At 55.3% G+C, this 14467-nt stretch overlaps 1 protein-coding gene across 5 annotated transcripts; it reads left to right on the forward strand.

Annotated features, from left to right (window-relative positions):
* The first annotated feature begins 761 nt into the window (after nucleotides 1–761).
* Nucleotides 762–12563, forward strand: GIPC1 (GIPC PDZ domain containing family member 1). Of its 5 annotated transcripts, none has more exons than XM_036302776.1 (9): nucleotides 762–867; nucleotides 3093–3144; nucleotides 5857–5944; nucleotides 8883–9231; nucleotides 9899–10084; nucleotides 10191–10371; nucleotides 11136–11248; nucleotides 11584–11665; nucleotides 11778–12563. In XM_036302776.1, the coding sequence occupies exons 4-9, from the start codon at nucleotides 8944–8946 to the stop codon at nucleotides 11927–11929; spliced, it is 1002 nt and encodes a 333-aa protein (XP_036158669.1). In that variant the 5' UTR covers nucleotides 762–867; nucleotides 3093–3144; nucleotides 5857–5944; nucleotides 8883–8943; the 3' UTR covers nucleotides 11930–12563. The 5 variants fall into 5 exon arrangements, with proteins under 5 accessions (XP_036158669.1, XP_036158667.1, XP_036158670.1 ...); XM_036302774.1 differs by having other exon boundaries at nucleotides 8911–9231; XM_036302777.1 differs by lacking the exon at nucleotides 3093–3144 and having other exon boundaries at nucleotides 837–867; nucleotides 8911–9231.
* Nucleotides 12564–14467: the final 1904 nt, after the last annotated feature.

Raw genomic sequence — 14467 nt, forward strand, 5'->3', positions numbered from 1 at the left:
GACTTTATCTCTCTGTCCAGCCTCCAGGCCTTTGCACGCACTGTTTCCCTCTCCCTGGAGCACGTTCAGCTTACTAGTCGGTGTGTCTGTAGAGATAGGACAGAGCCTGGCACCGACCAGGGGTACATTAAATATTTAATGAGTGAATGAATGAATGAATGAATGCCCTTGTCCTTTGTACACCCCAGGAAGCAGGGACACTCAGGACCCTCCCTATTCATTTCAGTCCCCGCCCGCCACCCTGGAATGAATGCATCTTTTTATCTGCTCAGAGGAGGTTCGGGCTGGGGCAGGGGCAGGCCAGGCCAGGCGGAGAACTGGATTGGGGGCTGCCCTCGGCCTTTCCCAGGCCTTCTAAAGGTACGCTTTTCGGGACGTTGAGAGTTTGCATTCTCTCCCCCAAACTCAGCCTCGGTCACTGGGCTCCCACGGCTAGTCCCCCGCTGGTTACACCCCGTCCCCCCCGAGACACTCAACCCACAGCACGTGGCCCAGGGCCCCAGCTTCCCATTGGTAACTCTTCTCCTTCCTTCCCCTCGATTCGCCGGGGTCCAGCCTCAGCTCCCCCCTCCGCCGCCCTGCGGTGGTATAGCCCGCCGCGGCTTAGGAGGGGCGGGAAGGTCCACTGCGCTGCAGGGCAGGGGAGTTGGGAAGAGCCGGACGAGGCGGGCTCCCTCTGGAATGTTTCCGTCGGCTCCACCCGACTCGTTGAAGCGCGGCGTGGATTGGCCAAGAGCTCCAGGAGGCCACTCTTGATTGGTCGGGCGCGGTCTCCGGCCCCGCCCCCCCGTCCGAGGCTGCGGGAGAGGCCCCAGCCGGAGTTTGTGGAGGGCAGAGCCGGGCGCGCGCAGGGAGGCGGCGGCGCAGGTGAGTGGTCCCCGCAGGCGGGTCACGGCGCTGCGGCTCCGGGGACCTTGTCGTGAACTCGCGGGGATCGGCCGATCGTACGGGGTGGGGCCGGCCCGATGGACGCGGCGGCCGGAGTCCGCTGGACTGGCAGGGGGATGCCTGAGGCCCCTTCCCAGCCGGGCGCCTCCCTCCCCATTCGGGGCAGGGGGCCTGCGCTTCCCGCCGCTGGAATGGGTCGCCAGCCGCACCCTGCCGCTGCGCCCCTCTGGACAGCCCCGTCCCGACGGGAACAGACGGGGGGTCGGTGTTTCCGAGCCCTACCCAGGCACCTCCCCGGAGCTGGCCGCGTCCCAATCCTCCAGGGCCCAGGCGGGGCTTGGGAAGGACCGGGTCCCGATCATAATAATGAAAAAAACCACCCGACCAGCATTAAGTGAACACTTACGTGTCAGGTATCTACCATGCAGACCACTGAATTTAAACACCTCATGAGAGGTACTGTTACTTCTCTTAGGAGTGAAGTGGCAGACCCAGAGGTGGAGTGACTTGCCCAAGGTCGCACAGCTAGTAAGCGGCAGATCTGGGACTCGAACCCATACCTCAGAGGCCAGACTACATGGCTGCATGTCCAGTGGCTTCATGGCTCAGATGTCCCTGAGCAGCTCCTCCACCTGCTGCTGCCCCCCTCCCCCCACCTCCACCACACACACACACACACACACCCACCATACATACTATCTGGCCACACCTGCTGGTCTTTGCTTTTCCCACCCCCCCACACCCACCCCCCAGAGTTCAGCAGACAGCAGCCTCTTAAGCAATAAACTGTCCCCATGTTTCTTCTTCCCTCAGTGGGAAAGCAAGGCCGGAGTATCTGGGTCCTGAGAATAGAGTGACATCTTCCAGGGAGAAAGGCAGGGGGCCAGGATGCTGGAGTCCCATGCCTGCTGGGTCCCCCTGGGAAGCCTGGGCCCATGCCAGGGCAGTAGGCGTTCTCCCCGGAAACACCCAGGAGCTGGTTTTTCAAGACTGAATCAGAGGCCTCCCGCCCTCCTCTCCAAAGCAATACCCTGCTGGACAGGGGAACCTGGGCGTGGCACCCCCTCTCCAGCTGAGCTTGTGTGAGCTCCCTTCCCTGCTTCCTGCTCCCCCAACACACACACACCCCTCCCCCCCTCCGCCCCATTATAATTCTGTGTGGCTGTAGGGTTGCTAAGTTTCAGGCCTTTCACAGGGAAGAGAGGATGGGGATGCTGGAATTCCAGCTAACCCACTCAGTGCTGGGGCTGAAATTCTTCTTCTCTGGCCCTGTGTTCAGGTGTGAAGGGAGCCTGAGAACCAGGGGAGAGGGTGGCAGGTACCACCTCCACGGCATACGTGTTCTGAGGATTGGGGCCTCAGATAGCATGCAGAATGAAGATACAAAATATATTCATTCATTCTGCAAATATTTATTGAGCACCTACTCTGTGCCAGGCACTGTTCCTGGCACAGAGGATTCAATAATAACAAGAGAAAAATCTTGGGGAGCTGTCATTCTAGCAGGGGAATCAGACAGCAAACAAGCTAACAAGTAAAGAAGACACCTACAAAGGATGATAAGTGCTATGAATAAAATATGAGGGGGTGGCTTGAGAGAAACTCTGGACAAAGGGGGCTCTCAGAGGAGGTGACTTTAGAGCTGAGGCCTGAATGACAAAAAGGGAACCAGCCCTGCAAAGACCAGGCAGAGGGCACAGCCAGCGCAAAGGCTCTGCAGCTGGACCAAGCTTGGCATAGGGTGGCTGAGGCGGGGGATGCAGCCAAGGTGGCGATTCTGCGAGGCAAGGGTCACATTAAGAAAACTGTTGTAAAATTTGAGGCAGGGGGGTAACACGATCTGGTTTACATTTTAAAATAGAGACATGGAGTTAAATAACAGCCTAAGACTGGAAGACAAGAGTTCTGCCAGGGCAACATGTAATTAAGTTCATGGGCCTAAGCCGTCTGGACCCCAGGGGCAATTCTAAGATGGTGGGGCAAACTTGGGAGGCTGCCTGGAGGAGGTGGCCTAGAGTAGGCCCTGGCAGGCAGAGAGGACTGGAATGTTCCTGGGCAAGGCAAGGGAGGAGGCAATATGATAACGACAATAATAATAACAGCTTCCTTAAATTGAATGTCAGGGAAAGTGCTAAGCAAGTTACATGCATAATCTCTCTGAACCCCACAAGCACTCAGAGACAGGAATTCCGTTCATTTTTCAGATGAAACTGAGGCCCCTTCGAGTGAAGTGACTTGCCTACGGCTACACAGCTGGTAAGTGGCAAAGGTGGGATTTGAACCCAGGCCACCCTGCCTCTTCTGTCTTGGAAGGCAAAGTCATTAGCCACCCACCGCACAGGTGAGGACACGCAGCCGTCCCGAACCAGGGTAGTGACTGTGGGCAAAAAGAATAAGGAGGTTGAGGCTATTCACCAGCATTTATAGTGTGTGCCAGGAACTGTTCCTGGCACTTGTAGGGTTTCCTTAGAACTCAGAGAGCTTGAGACACTTGCCCCAGGCCACACAGCTATGAAGTGGGGAGGCCAGATTTCAGACTCAAGCCCTTAGCATTCTGCCTTCCAGTGTATGGAAGGGAATCAGAGGAGGTGATGATGAGTATTTTTGTTTTTAATCATTGAGTGTAATGAAATAACTTGAGACAGTAATGGTTTATCCCAGTGGTCGGCAAACCGCGGCTCGCGAGCCACATGGGGTTCTTTGGCCTCTTGAGTGTGGTTCTTCCACAAAATACCACAGCGGGCACGCACGTACAGTGCGATTGAAACTTCATGGCCCATGCGCAGAAGTCGGTTTTCGGCCTGGGCGAGTGTATTTTGAAGAAGTGGCATTAGAAAAAATGGGGGGTGTCGGTTGGTCGGGCGACAGGAGACATGGCGCAGGCGGGCGGGATGCGCAACGCGGGGGAGGCGCGTGATTCATGCGTACCTCAATCAGATTGGGGACGTTTTTAGCAAAGGCCAGCTTAGGAGGACCCTAATTAAGTTAATAACAGTGTACTTACCTATACAGTTTAAGTTTAAAAAATTTGGCTCTCAAAAGAAATTTCAAGTGTTGTACTGTTGATATTTGGCTCTGTTGACTAATGAGTTTGCTGACCACTGGTTTATCCATTCAGAATTTATTTTTTGTCAAATATTCAGTTAGTGCCTACTGTGTGCTAGATCCAATGATGGGTACTATCAATGAAGTAACCAATAAAAGACTAGTATTAAGCCCTGGTCGGTTTGGCTCAGTGGATGGAGCATCGGCCTGCGGACTGAAGGGTCCCAGGTTCACTTCTGGTCAAGGGCATGTACCTTGGTTGAGGGCTCATCCCCAGTAGGGGGCGTGCAGGAGGCAGCTGGTCAATGTTTCTCTCTCATCGATGTTTCTAACTATCCCTCTCCCACCCTCTCAGTAAAGAATCAATAAAATATATTTTAAAAAAAAGACTAGTATTAAGGATATATAGCATTAGTATCCAGAATATATAAAGAGTTCCCACAAATCAATAAGAAAAAAAGGCAAGCTGTGTAATAATATTTATTTATTTATTTTAATGCTTCATGAAGAAAGTTTTATTTATTTGTTTACTTTTTAAAATATGTTTTTTTTTATTTATTTATTTAAAAAATATATTGTTATTGATTTCAGAGAGGAAGGGAGAGGGAAAGAGAGATAGAAACATCAATGATGTCCCTGGCCGGCTTGGCTCAGTGGATAGAGCATCGACCTGCGGACTGAAGGATCCCAGGTTCGATTCCAGCAAAGGACACATACCTGGGTTGCAGGCTTAATCCCCAGTAGGGGGCATGCAGGAGGTAGCCGACCAATGATTCTCTCATCATTGATGTTTCTATCTCTCCTCCCTTCCTCTCTGAAATCAATAAAGAAATATATATTTTTTTAAAAAAGAAATATCAATGATGAGAGAAAACCATTGATCAGCTGCCTCCTGCATGCCCCCCACTGGGGATCAAGCCTGCAACCCGTGCATGTGCCCTGACTGTGCATGTGCCCTGACCGGGAATTGAACCAATAACCTGTTGGTGCATAGGACGATGCTCAATCCACTGAGCCATACCATCCGGGCTGTGTAATTATTTTTAAATGGGCAAAGACTGCCCTAACCAGTTTGGCTCAGTGGATAGAGCATTGGTCTGCGGACTGAAGGGTCCCAGGTACGATTCCGGTCAAGGGCATGTACCTTGGTTACGGGCACATCCACAGTAGGGGGTGTGCAGGAGGCAAGTAACAAAAAAGGCAAATCTAAGTGGTTAATAAATGTATTAAAAGGTATTCAGCATCATTGATTATGAGGAGAGTGGGGGAAAAAACACACAAAAAGGTAGAGATACAATATCTGTCTCCATGGATAGATGAAGCGCCTGCCCTGTGCCCAGGCAGGTGCTGACAAGCAACGGATAGGGGACCATAGAGGGGGGGCCTGTGTTTTTGCTGGGAGACAGGACCCTCTTGAGGGCAGAGACTACGCCTGTGCCTCTTTGTCTCCCCAGAGCCAGGCATAGAATCTGGTGGGCTGGTGAATATTAGGATAAATCATTCAACAAATATTTATTGAGCATCTGCTATGTGCCAGGCACTGGTCTCTGCACTGAGAATATAGGTATGAATAAGACAGAATTCCCTGCCCTTTTAGAACACAGATAATGAACAAGTTAAATGCATGAAATATATTTTCTACCTGAAAGATGTGAGTGATTTATATGGATACCAGGGAGCACAGCCAGGGCAAAGGCCCTGAGGCAGGACTATGCCTAATGTGTTGGGACGAGGCCTTTGTGACAGGAGGAAGTGAGCGAGGGGGAGAGTAGGAGGAGGTGAGGGCAGGGAGGTAACGGGGGGGGGGGGGCAGATATTTGGGGGCTCATGGGTTGAGGGGAGAACATTGACTTTTATTCTGAGTTAGGTGCCCTGGGAGGGTTCAGAGCAGAGGACAGATATGATATGGCTTATGTTTTACAGGATCACTCTGGCTACTGTGTTGACAAGAGACTGTGGGGGGCAAGGGTAGAAGCTGGAAAACCTGGAGGAGGCAACTGCACTAGTCTAGGTGAGTGATGATGGGGCTGGACCAGGTGATACTGGAGGAGGGGTTGGAGAATAGATGAATGAATGAACGAACGAATGAATGGATGCATGAGGATGGGTGCAGCCCACTGGGCTCAACTGAATCTAGGACAGCTCCCAGAATAGGCGGTCTGAAGGGAGGGAAGGAAGTCTTTTACACAGAAAAATATAATTTGGTTTCATTTCATCCTCACCACAACCTGGCCAGGGATAAAATGTCCCCATCTGCAGGCCAAGCATCTGAGGCCCAGGAAAATAGCTCCGCTTAGGGGACAGCTTTGTGGTTATTAACTTGGGCTTGGGAGTCAGACCTGAGGATGCAGCCAGCCTCCGTGACTTTGGACATGTGACTGAAGAATGAAATCTGAATTCTTTCCCAGTCTATGAGGCCCTGCACAGTCAGCTAATGTCACCTCTTTTACTTTCCCTCTTCATACCCTCCCATTGGTTACTCTGCTCCATCTCCACTGGTCTCTGGCTGATCTATGAGCCTGAATCTGTGAGTCTCCTCAGAACCCGCCATGGCTGCTGCCTCACTCAGAGCAAAAGCCCAAGTCCTTCCTGCAGCCCACAAGGCCCTGCTATGTATGCCTGTCACCTCCTTACCTCTCCTCCTCCTGTCCTTCCCCTTACTCACTCTGTCCCACCTACACAGGCCTCCTTATTGTTACTCAGACACGCCCAGCACTTCAGGGGCTCTGTATTGGCTGTTCCCTCTGCCTGGAACGTTCTTGCCTCACATCCCCGTGTGGATGCTTCTTCCCATCAGTCAAGTCTCAGATTCAGCTTCACCTGCTCAGAGAGGCCCTCCCTGACCTTGTTTATAGACCTGTTCTTGTTTGATTGTCTTCATGGGATTATTAGAAGTTATATTAGCTACACCTCTCCTCTGAATGAATGCCTCTGGGCAGCACAACATGGCCCCATTTAGCCAGGACAGCACCTAGGAGTGAACTAGGAAAAGGCAGCCCTTCCTCCGAGCACACACAGGGTCTGGTGCTTTTGCCCAGTGAATAACTGTGTAACCGCACATGGTGGCCCAAGCCAGGGACCTTGCTTATTGAAGGAAGTATCTGAAATGGTGTATGGATTATTGCAAATACCCCAAAAATATTGTTTGACAGGAGGGAGAGCGGAGTAAGAGAGACAGTGGGGGGAGAGAAGAAAGAAAAATATTCTATCAGTCCTGACAGGTTGTGCCTCAGGAACAAACAACTTAGTGGCTGAACAAGAATCTTAGTGGTCAAACTCCACAAAGGTTTAATTTTCATTCCTGCTCCGTGTCCATTGCAGCTTGTTGGGAAGTTCCACTCACTGTAGTCACGTAGGGCCTGGCCTGATGGAGCCACCGCCATTTCAGTTGTGGCTGGTCACCCTGCCAGGGAGAGAGAGGTCTCCGGAGGCTCTCACTCTGGTAATTAAACGCTTCAGTTCAGAAATGTACGTGTTACTTCCTCTCACAACTCACTGTCCAGAACTAGTGACATGTCTGCCCAATCAGAAGGTCTGTAAGTGCCTCTGCCTATGTGCTTTGAAGGGAGGGCCAGACATTTTTTGTATAGCACTAATGACTGCGACTGATCCTATATAATAAAAGCCCAGCAACTGAAACTGTGGAACGACCAGAGACCAGAACGACCACGGCCCCTCCTCCCCTGGCCAGCCACCCCCCACAGCGAGCGGTTAGGGGCAATCAAGCAGGCAGGCGAGCAGTTAGGAGCGATCAGGGAGGCAGAGGCGATTAGGGGGATCAGGGAGGCAGGCAGAGGCAGTTAGGGGTGATCAGGCAGGCAGGCAGAGTGGTTAGGGGTGATCAGGCAGGCAGGCAGAGTGGTTAGGGTCCAGCAGTCCCAGATTGTGAGAGGGATGTCCGACTGCCGGTTTAGGCCACATCCGCGGGATCCTAAATTGACAGTTGGACATCCCCTGAGGGGTCCCAGGTTTTGAAAGGGTGCAGGCCAGGCTAAGGGACTCCTTCCCCCTCCCTCCCATGCATGAATTTCGTGCACTGGGCCTCTAGTAGAAAAGAGGAATTTAACCACTCTGGGCCTCCATTTTCTCATCCGTTAAATCGGTGTAATCATCTATAACAGTGGTTCTCAACCTTGGCTGCACAATAGAATCACCTGGGAATCTTTTTAAAATCCTGATTTCTGGGCCTTATCCTCCAGAAATTCTGTTTCTTTGTTACTAATGTTGTGACGCCACCCCGTAACAAAGAAACAGAAGTTCCAGAGGATGGGGCCCAGAAATCAGGATTTTAAAAAGATTCCCAGGTGATTCTAATGTGCAGCCAAGGTTGAGAACCACTAATCTATAATAATAAAAGTATAATATGCTAATTACACCAGACAGCCAAACGACCTTCCGGACGTCCTTCCAGACGAAGCCGCAGCGGCAGGGGCAGAGGCAGTTAGGAGCGATCAGGCAGGCAAGCAGTTAGGGGCGATCAGGTAGGCAGGTGAGCAGTTAGGGGCGATCAGGCAGCCAGGCAAGTGGTTAGGGGTGATCAGGCAGGCAGGCGAGTGGTTAGGGGAGATCAGGTAGGCAGACAGAGTTGTTAAGGGTGACCAGGCAGGCGAGCAGTTAGGAGCCAGTGGTCCCGGGTTGCGAGAGTGATGTCCGACTGGCCGAGAGGTCCCAGATTGCAAGAGGGTGCAGGCCGGGCTGAGGGGAACCTCCCCCCGCCCCCACCCAAATTTCGTGCACCAGGCCTCTAGTAACATAATATGATCCCTACATCACGATCCAGTGTAACAATTAAGTAAGGTCATGGAGCAGTTAGCATGGGGTTGTACAGATATTAGTTGCTATTATTATATATGAGTATGAAAGTGCTGGGGCTAGGGATTTGAACTGTTCGCTGTCATTGGGCCTGTAGGTGCTAATGTTGGGGAACATATCCTGGGGCCACTGCGCAGGCCCCAAGCCCACTTTCTCACCCTGCAGATCTCCTGGGCGTGCTCCCTCTTCCCGCTGCTCATGCCACTGGGACTGGGGCGGCGGAAAAAGGCGCCACCTCTGGTGGAAAATGAAGAAGCTGAGCCGGGCCGTGGTGGGCTGGGTGTGGAGGACCCGGGGCCCCTGGGTGGAGGTGGGGTAGGGGGGCCCCAAATGGGCTTGCCTCCCCCTCCCCCGGCCCTGCGGCCCCGTCTTGTGTTCCACACCCAGCTGGCCCACGGCAGTCCCACTGGTCGCATCGAGGGCTTTACCAATGTCAAGGAGCTATATGGCAAGATCGCGGAGGCCTTCCGGCTGCCAGCTGCCGAGGTACACATCAGGGAGTCCCGGGGTTCTGATGGTGGGCTGGAGGCCTGGACGTGCATTCTGGTCCTGAACTGTGGCTCAGTGCCAAAGCTGCAGATGCGGAGGCCTATGCCACACGGAATTATGGGGAACTGGAGGCCAGGGCTGGATGCTGAGTTTTCATCAGGTAGTGGGACACCTACGCCCGAGTGGAGTATGGGAACTGATGTCCAGGACTGGATGCTGCATTCCCATCATGCATTGAGAGGCTTGCACCCCAGTGGATTGTGGGAGCTGGAGGTCCGGTGCAAGATTCACTTCTCCAGATGCATAGAGAGGCCTGACCCCAAGGACTTGGGCACAAGGAAAGAGAGGACAGGAGGGATTGAGCACGAAGTAGCCACAGGGGTCTCAGTAGCTGGGTGGGTGTCTGTGCCCTTCACGCATTCCACAAGCATGTACTATGCACCCACCGTGGGCCAGGCTCAGTGCCCTGGAACCGGCAGGGAGATTTTTGCTAGGACAGAAATTTCAGCCCTAGCTGAGCTGACATCCCAGTGGGAGCCCTGCCCTGGCTCCTGGAGTGGTCAGGCACTGGGGTGGGGACCCCCAGGCCTTTCCAGAATCTCTTTCCTTCTTCCTCAAAGGACGAGGGAGGGAGGTGAGAGCTAAGTGTCTCCTACCTCTGCAGGTGATGTTCTGCACCCTCAACACCCACAAAGTGGACATGGACAAGCTCCTGGGGGGCCAGATTGGGCTGGAGGACTTCATCTTTGCCCATGTCAAGGGGCAGCGTAAGGAGGTGGAGGTGTTCAAGTCGGAGGAGGCGCTGGGCCTCACTATCACAGACAACGGGGCGGGCTACGCCTTCATCAAGGTGCCTGAGGGTTGTGTGTGTGTGGGGGGGGGGGGGGGGCTGGAGGAGGAGGGTGGCCATAGGTCTGGGGGTGGAGCCACAGGGCTGACAGCTCCTCTCTCCTCAGCGCATCAAGGAGGGCAGCGTCATTGACCACATCCAGCTCATTAACGTGGGCGACATGATCGAGGCCATCAATGGGCAGAGCCTGCTGGGCTGTCGGCACTACGAGGTGGCCCGGCTGCTCAAGGAGCTGCCCCGAGGACGCACCTTCACACTGAAGCTCACGGAGCCCCGCAAAGCTTTTGGTGAGGAGCTGCTGCTTGGACCACCCAATATACCTGGGTCCGGGCTGCAGTGCCACGAGCCACCAGAAGGTAGCGCCCAAGCCCAGCAGGCCTAATTGGAAAGAGGGACAGCTCCGCCTTGCCTTGGGGAGGGGGGTGCTGGCCCTCCTCCCAGGCTGGACGGAGGGTGGGGACGAGGAGGAAGTTGCCCCCGCGTCCAGCTTCCAGGAGCCATTAGCCCAGCCAAGCGCCCCCAACCCTGGCCAGCTCCCCCAACCCCCCCAGCCCCTATAAGCCAGGCTTGGCTGCCCTGTGCCAGCCCCCCCACACTTTCCAGTTTGGCTTCACTAACTCTCAGGAATGGGCTCCAGGCCCCTAAGGTGGGGGTGGGGGACTCTGAAACACTTCCCCAAGCAGCTAGGGCTGGTCCATGGCCCAGCAGCTATTATGCCCCTCCCTCCCTCCCCCGAATGACCCTGGGGAGAGCAGCTAGAGATCAAGGCCCCATCCCCTTCCTGTCCCTTGGGCCCTGGGAGAGATGGTCCCCTTTAATGTCCCTTTTAGCCTTTTCCATTCCCAGCCCCTGGCTGCCCCTCTCCCACCCATGCCAAGTCTGTCAGGAATCCTGCCCTCCTGGGATCACCTCAGCCCCCAACTGCCCCTGGAGCCTGCAGGAGCTTGGAGAAGGTAGAGGGGAGTGTCTAAGACCAGGATGTCTTGGTTCCTGTCCAAAACATGCTGGAATTGGGCTTCCCCCACTCTCACACCTCCCCTGCCGCCCACAGACATGATCAGCATGCGTTCAGGGGGTGGCCGTCCTGGCTCCGGCCCCCAGCTGGGCACTGGCAGAGGGACTCTCCGGCTCCGATCCCGGGGCCCTGCCACTGTAGAGGATCTGGTGAGTGTTCCAGCTGGGCCCCGGGCCCCCTTCCCTGCACACTCACAGGGTGCAGTATCACCTGTTAGCTGAGGGGCTCCAGGCACTGGATTCAAACCCACCTCTGCCTCCTCCCAGCTCTAGGACCCTTCTTGTTGGCCTTATTAGTTTCCTTGTCTGTAAAATGGGGGGGGGGGGGGGGAATTAATACTGATAATGTCGGGGTTGTCCTGAGAATGAACTGAGGGTTAATATAGACAAAGTGGCAAAAAGAGACCTGGCACTTAGTAAATACAATTAGAGTTAATGTTTACATTATTATGATGCCCCTGTCCCTCCTCCCACCCCACCTCCAGCCCTCGGCCTTTGAGGAGAAGGCAATTGAGAAAGTAGATGACCTGCTGGAGAGTTACATGGGCATCAGGGACACAGAGCTGGGTGAGTGCTTGACGTTTGAATCTGGGAGGGGTGGGAGTCTGGGGGAGGAGGCTTCCAGGTCCTGTGGACTGGGTCTGCCCTGACCACCTCCATTCTGCTCCCCCACCCCCAGCGGCCACCATGGTAGAGCTTGGGAAGGACAAGAGGAATCCAGACGAGCTGGCCGAGGCCCTGGATGAGCGGCTTGGTGACTTTGCCTTTCCTGATGAGTTCGTCTTTGACGTCTGGGGTGCCATTGGGGACGCCAAGGTCGGCCGATACTAGGACTCCCACTGGACCTTGCGATGACCTGAGCCAGGCCTGTGGGAGCCCCAGGGATGGGGGCACCACCGCCCAGGCTCCGGCACCCTGCTCAGCCTGGCCCTGGCCCAGCAGTCCCAGGATGTGGCGTGGAGGTGGGGCTGAGCCCCTGCCCCACTCCAGTCGGTACCACTCCTCCCTGATTCCCAGCCTGGCTGGGGTCCCCAGTTGCCCCCCTACTCCCACCCTGTTCCCCACCTACCTCAGCCAGATCAGGCTCTGGGAAGGACCAGCCAGATTGGGCAGCCAGACCCCGCCCGCAACACTTCCCACATCAGCGGCCAAACTGGTCCCTCTGTCTCCCTGCGGCCTCGGGTTCTGTTTGGGGGTCCTGACCTCCTGGTTTCCTGACATAAGGAATTCAAAAGGGGGAGCGTCCCCCCCTGCAAATGCAATAATCCCCCCTCCCGCCATTCCTCCAGAGGAGCTCCCTACCTCTGCATTTGAAACACAAGTCTGCTGTGAACCCCCCACTTCCCACCCCACTCCTATGTCTCCCTCAGCCCAGCCCGGGACAGACAGGGCATGAGGGATGATGGCAGTGGGCTTTTGTATCTGAATTTGCTGTCGAACATAAAGACTCTGCTGTTGGACCTGTCTGGTGGCCTTGGATTGAGAGTGTGGGATGGGCCCAGGCTGGGAAAAAATGTAGCAGCTGAAATCCATCCTCCCCGGGCTCCAAATTGAATTAGGAGCTGGCCCTGGCTGCCCGCCCCCTCCCACCCGTTCCGCCTGATGGGGCTTCTGGCTGTGGGCCACCAGGCTTCCAGGCAAGGCCTGAGCTTTTTGGCCTACTGAGGGTTCTAGTCTTGCTCCCTTTTGAACAGTGCCTCCTGCCACCCCAGCCTGATGTGAACAGTGGGCACAAGGCTGCTGGCTACAGCCCAGGGTGGTGGGAAGCCCCAGGGCCAGGAGGTGTGGAAGCCTGGCTTGGAAAAAGAAAGCTGGCGGGGAGGGGGCTCAACCGGCCTCAGGCCCGCTGGGGGCTGGGGCAAGTGCTGGGGGCTGGAGCAGCCCATGCCTGAAGCTCGGGGAGCAGCCACGATGCCACCACACACCACCTGACTGGACGTGCAGGGTCTGCAGTGTCCACGGCAGGCCATGCTGTGCACTGGACAGAAACCCGGCCTGCTTGTTTTGACAACCCTCTTCACCCTCAAGGATTTAAGGGGGATCTGGGAAGGGGGTGGGGCGGGACCCTGGCCAGACCAGGAGGGAAGAGCCAGGATTGAAGGGAGGGGAGCCAGCTAGGCTGGAGGTCCCTGCAGGAATGTTGCGGGGAGTGAGCCGAGGGGGGAAATGTGAGCCCAGTCCACTCCCCATTTCCGCTGGGTGGGCAATTGGCCTCCAGGGTGGGGGAAGTGGGAGTGCCCTGAGCTGGGGGTGCGTGGCTATATTCTCTGGTGGGGCAGGGGTAGCAGTTGTCGGGGTTACTCCGTGCATTCCTGGGCACCTGGAGGTGTTTCATGTGTCCGTACCACTAGGAGCCTTCTCCTGAAAGGGTGTGTCTCAGTGTTGAGAGTAGGACTGTGTATCTGTGTTGATGACGTGTGACTGTATTGAGGTGTTTGTGCGTATAAATGGCAGTGTCTACATAGAGTGTGGGTATGTGATTGTAGAGCTGTGAGCGTGTGTGTGTCTGGATGTTCCTATTTCTAGGGTAGGGGGTGACCAGCAAGATCTCGGGGAGTCCAGGGCATTGCAACTCCTTGTGTTTCGGGTGTGGAGTGTGACTTGGACTGTTAGGGGGTATCTCTGAGTGATATGGATATGGCTGGGGGGCTGTATCCGTGAAGGCTCTCAGGGGCTGTATTTCAGGGTGTTAGAGTCAGTTACTATGGGGATGTCTCTGGTGCTGGGGGTGCAAATGCCTTAGTGAGTTCAGGGGTATGATGATGGCTGACTCCAAGGCTCTGAGGAATGTGGCTGGCTGGGGACACGCCAAGATGGTGGCTGGTCTCAGGGTGTTCGGGGAAATGATAGTGTGTCTTCAGGTGTGAGACTGTGTCCCTACTTCTCAGGGCAGGAGGTGAGGCTGTAGCTGTGTGTCCACAGGTGTGTCCCTCACCACATCCTGAAGCAGGATCTACTAGTAGGAGGGCCCCCTGGTCACTGGGCCTCGGCCTCCTCCCCTCCAGGGATATGACTCCCTGCTGCCCTGGCCTGGGCTTTAAGCTCCTGTGTAAATAGTGGGCGGATCTCCTGGCCTGGCTGGGCCTGACCCAAGCTAGTCCACCCAAGGCACTGCCCACCACCACCCACCCAACATCCATGAAGGCTCTGGCAGGGCAAAGGAGTGCTGCTGCCCCCACAAGGGCTAGCCCCCCAACCTCGCGGCCCCCATGGGCGTAGCGGCACCCCCTGCAGCCGCCCCAGCCGGCCCCTGGCGACGCTCACATTTTCCAGTGTTTAGATTTTATCCACTTTATTAATGAGGCAGGCGAGAGGCCCAAGCCTGGGGGGAAGGGGGGTGCTCCTGCCCTACCAAGAGGAGGGGGTCAC

The sequence above is a fragment of the Myotis myotis genome, unplaced genomic scaffold (genome assembly GCF_014108235.1).
Source record: "Myotis myotis isolate mMyoMyo1 unplaced genomic scaffold, mMyoMyo1.p scaffold_m19_p_33, whole genome shotgun sequence".
In the NCBI taxonomy this organism is placed as follows: Eukaryota; Metazoa; Chordata; class Mammalia; order Chiroptera; family Vespertilionidae; genus Myotis; species Myotis myotis.

Bases quoted from the DNA above. Each gene is read 5' to 3' on its own strand.
- GIPC1 (XM_036302776.1), top strand. From the start codon at position 8,944: ATGCCACTGGGACTGGGGCGGCGGAAAAAGGCGCCACCTCTGGTGGAA. The intron at 9,232-9,898 runs GTACACATCAGG...CTACCTCTGCAG, and splicing joins TCCGGCTGCCAGCTGCCGAG to GTGATGTTCTGCACCCTCAA. The intron at 11,249-11,583 runs GTGAGTGTTCCA...CCCCACCTCCAG, and splicing joins CTGCCACTGTAGAGGATCTG to CCCTCGGCCTTTGAGGAGAA.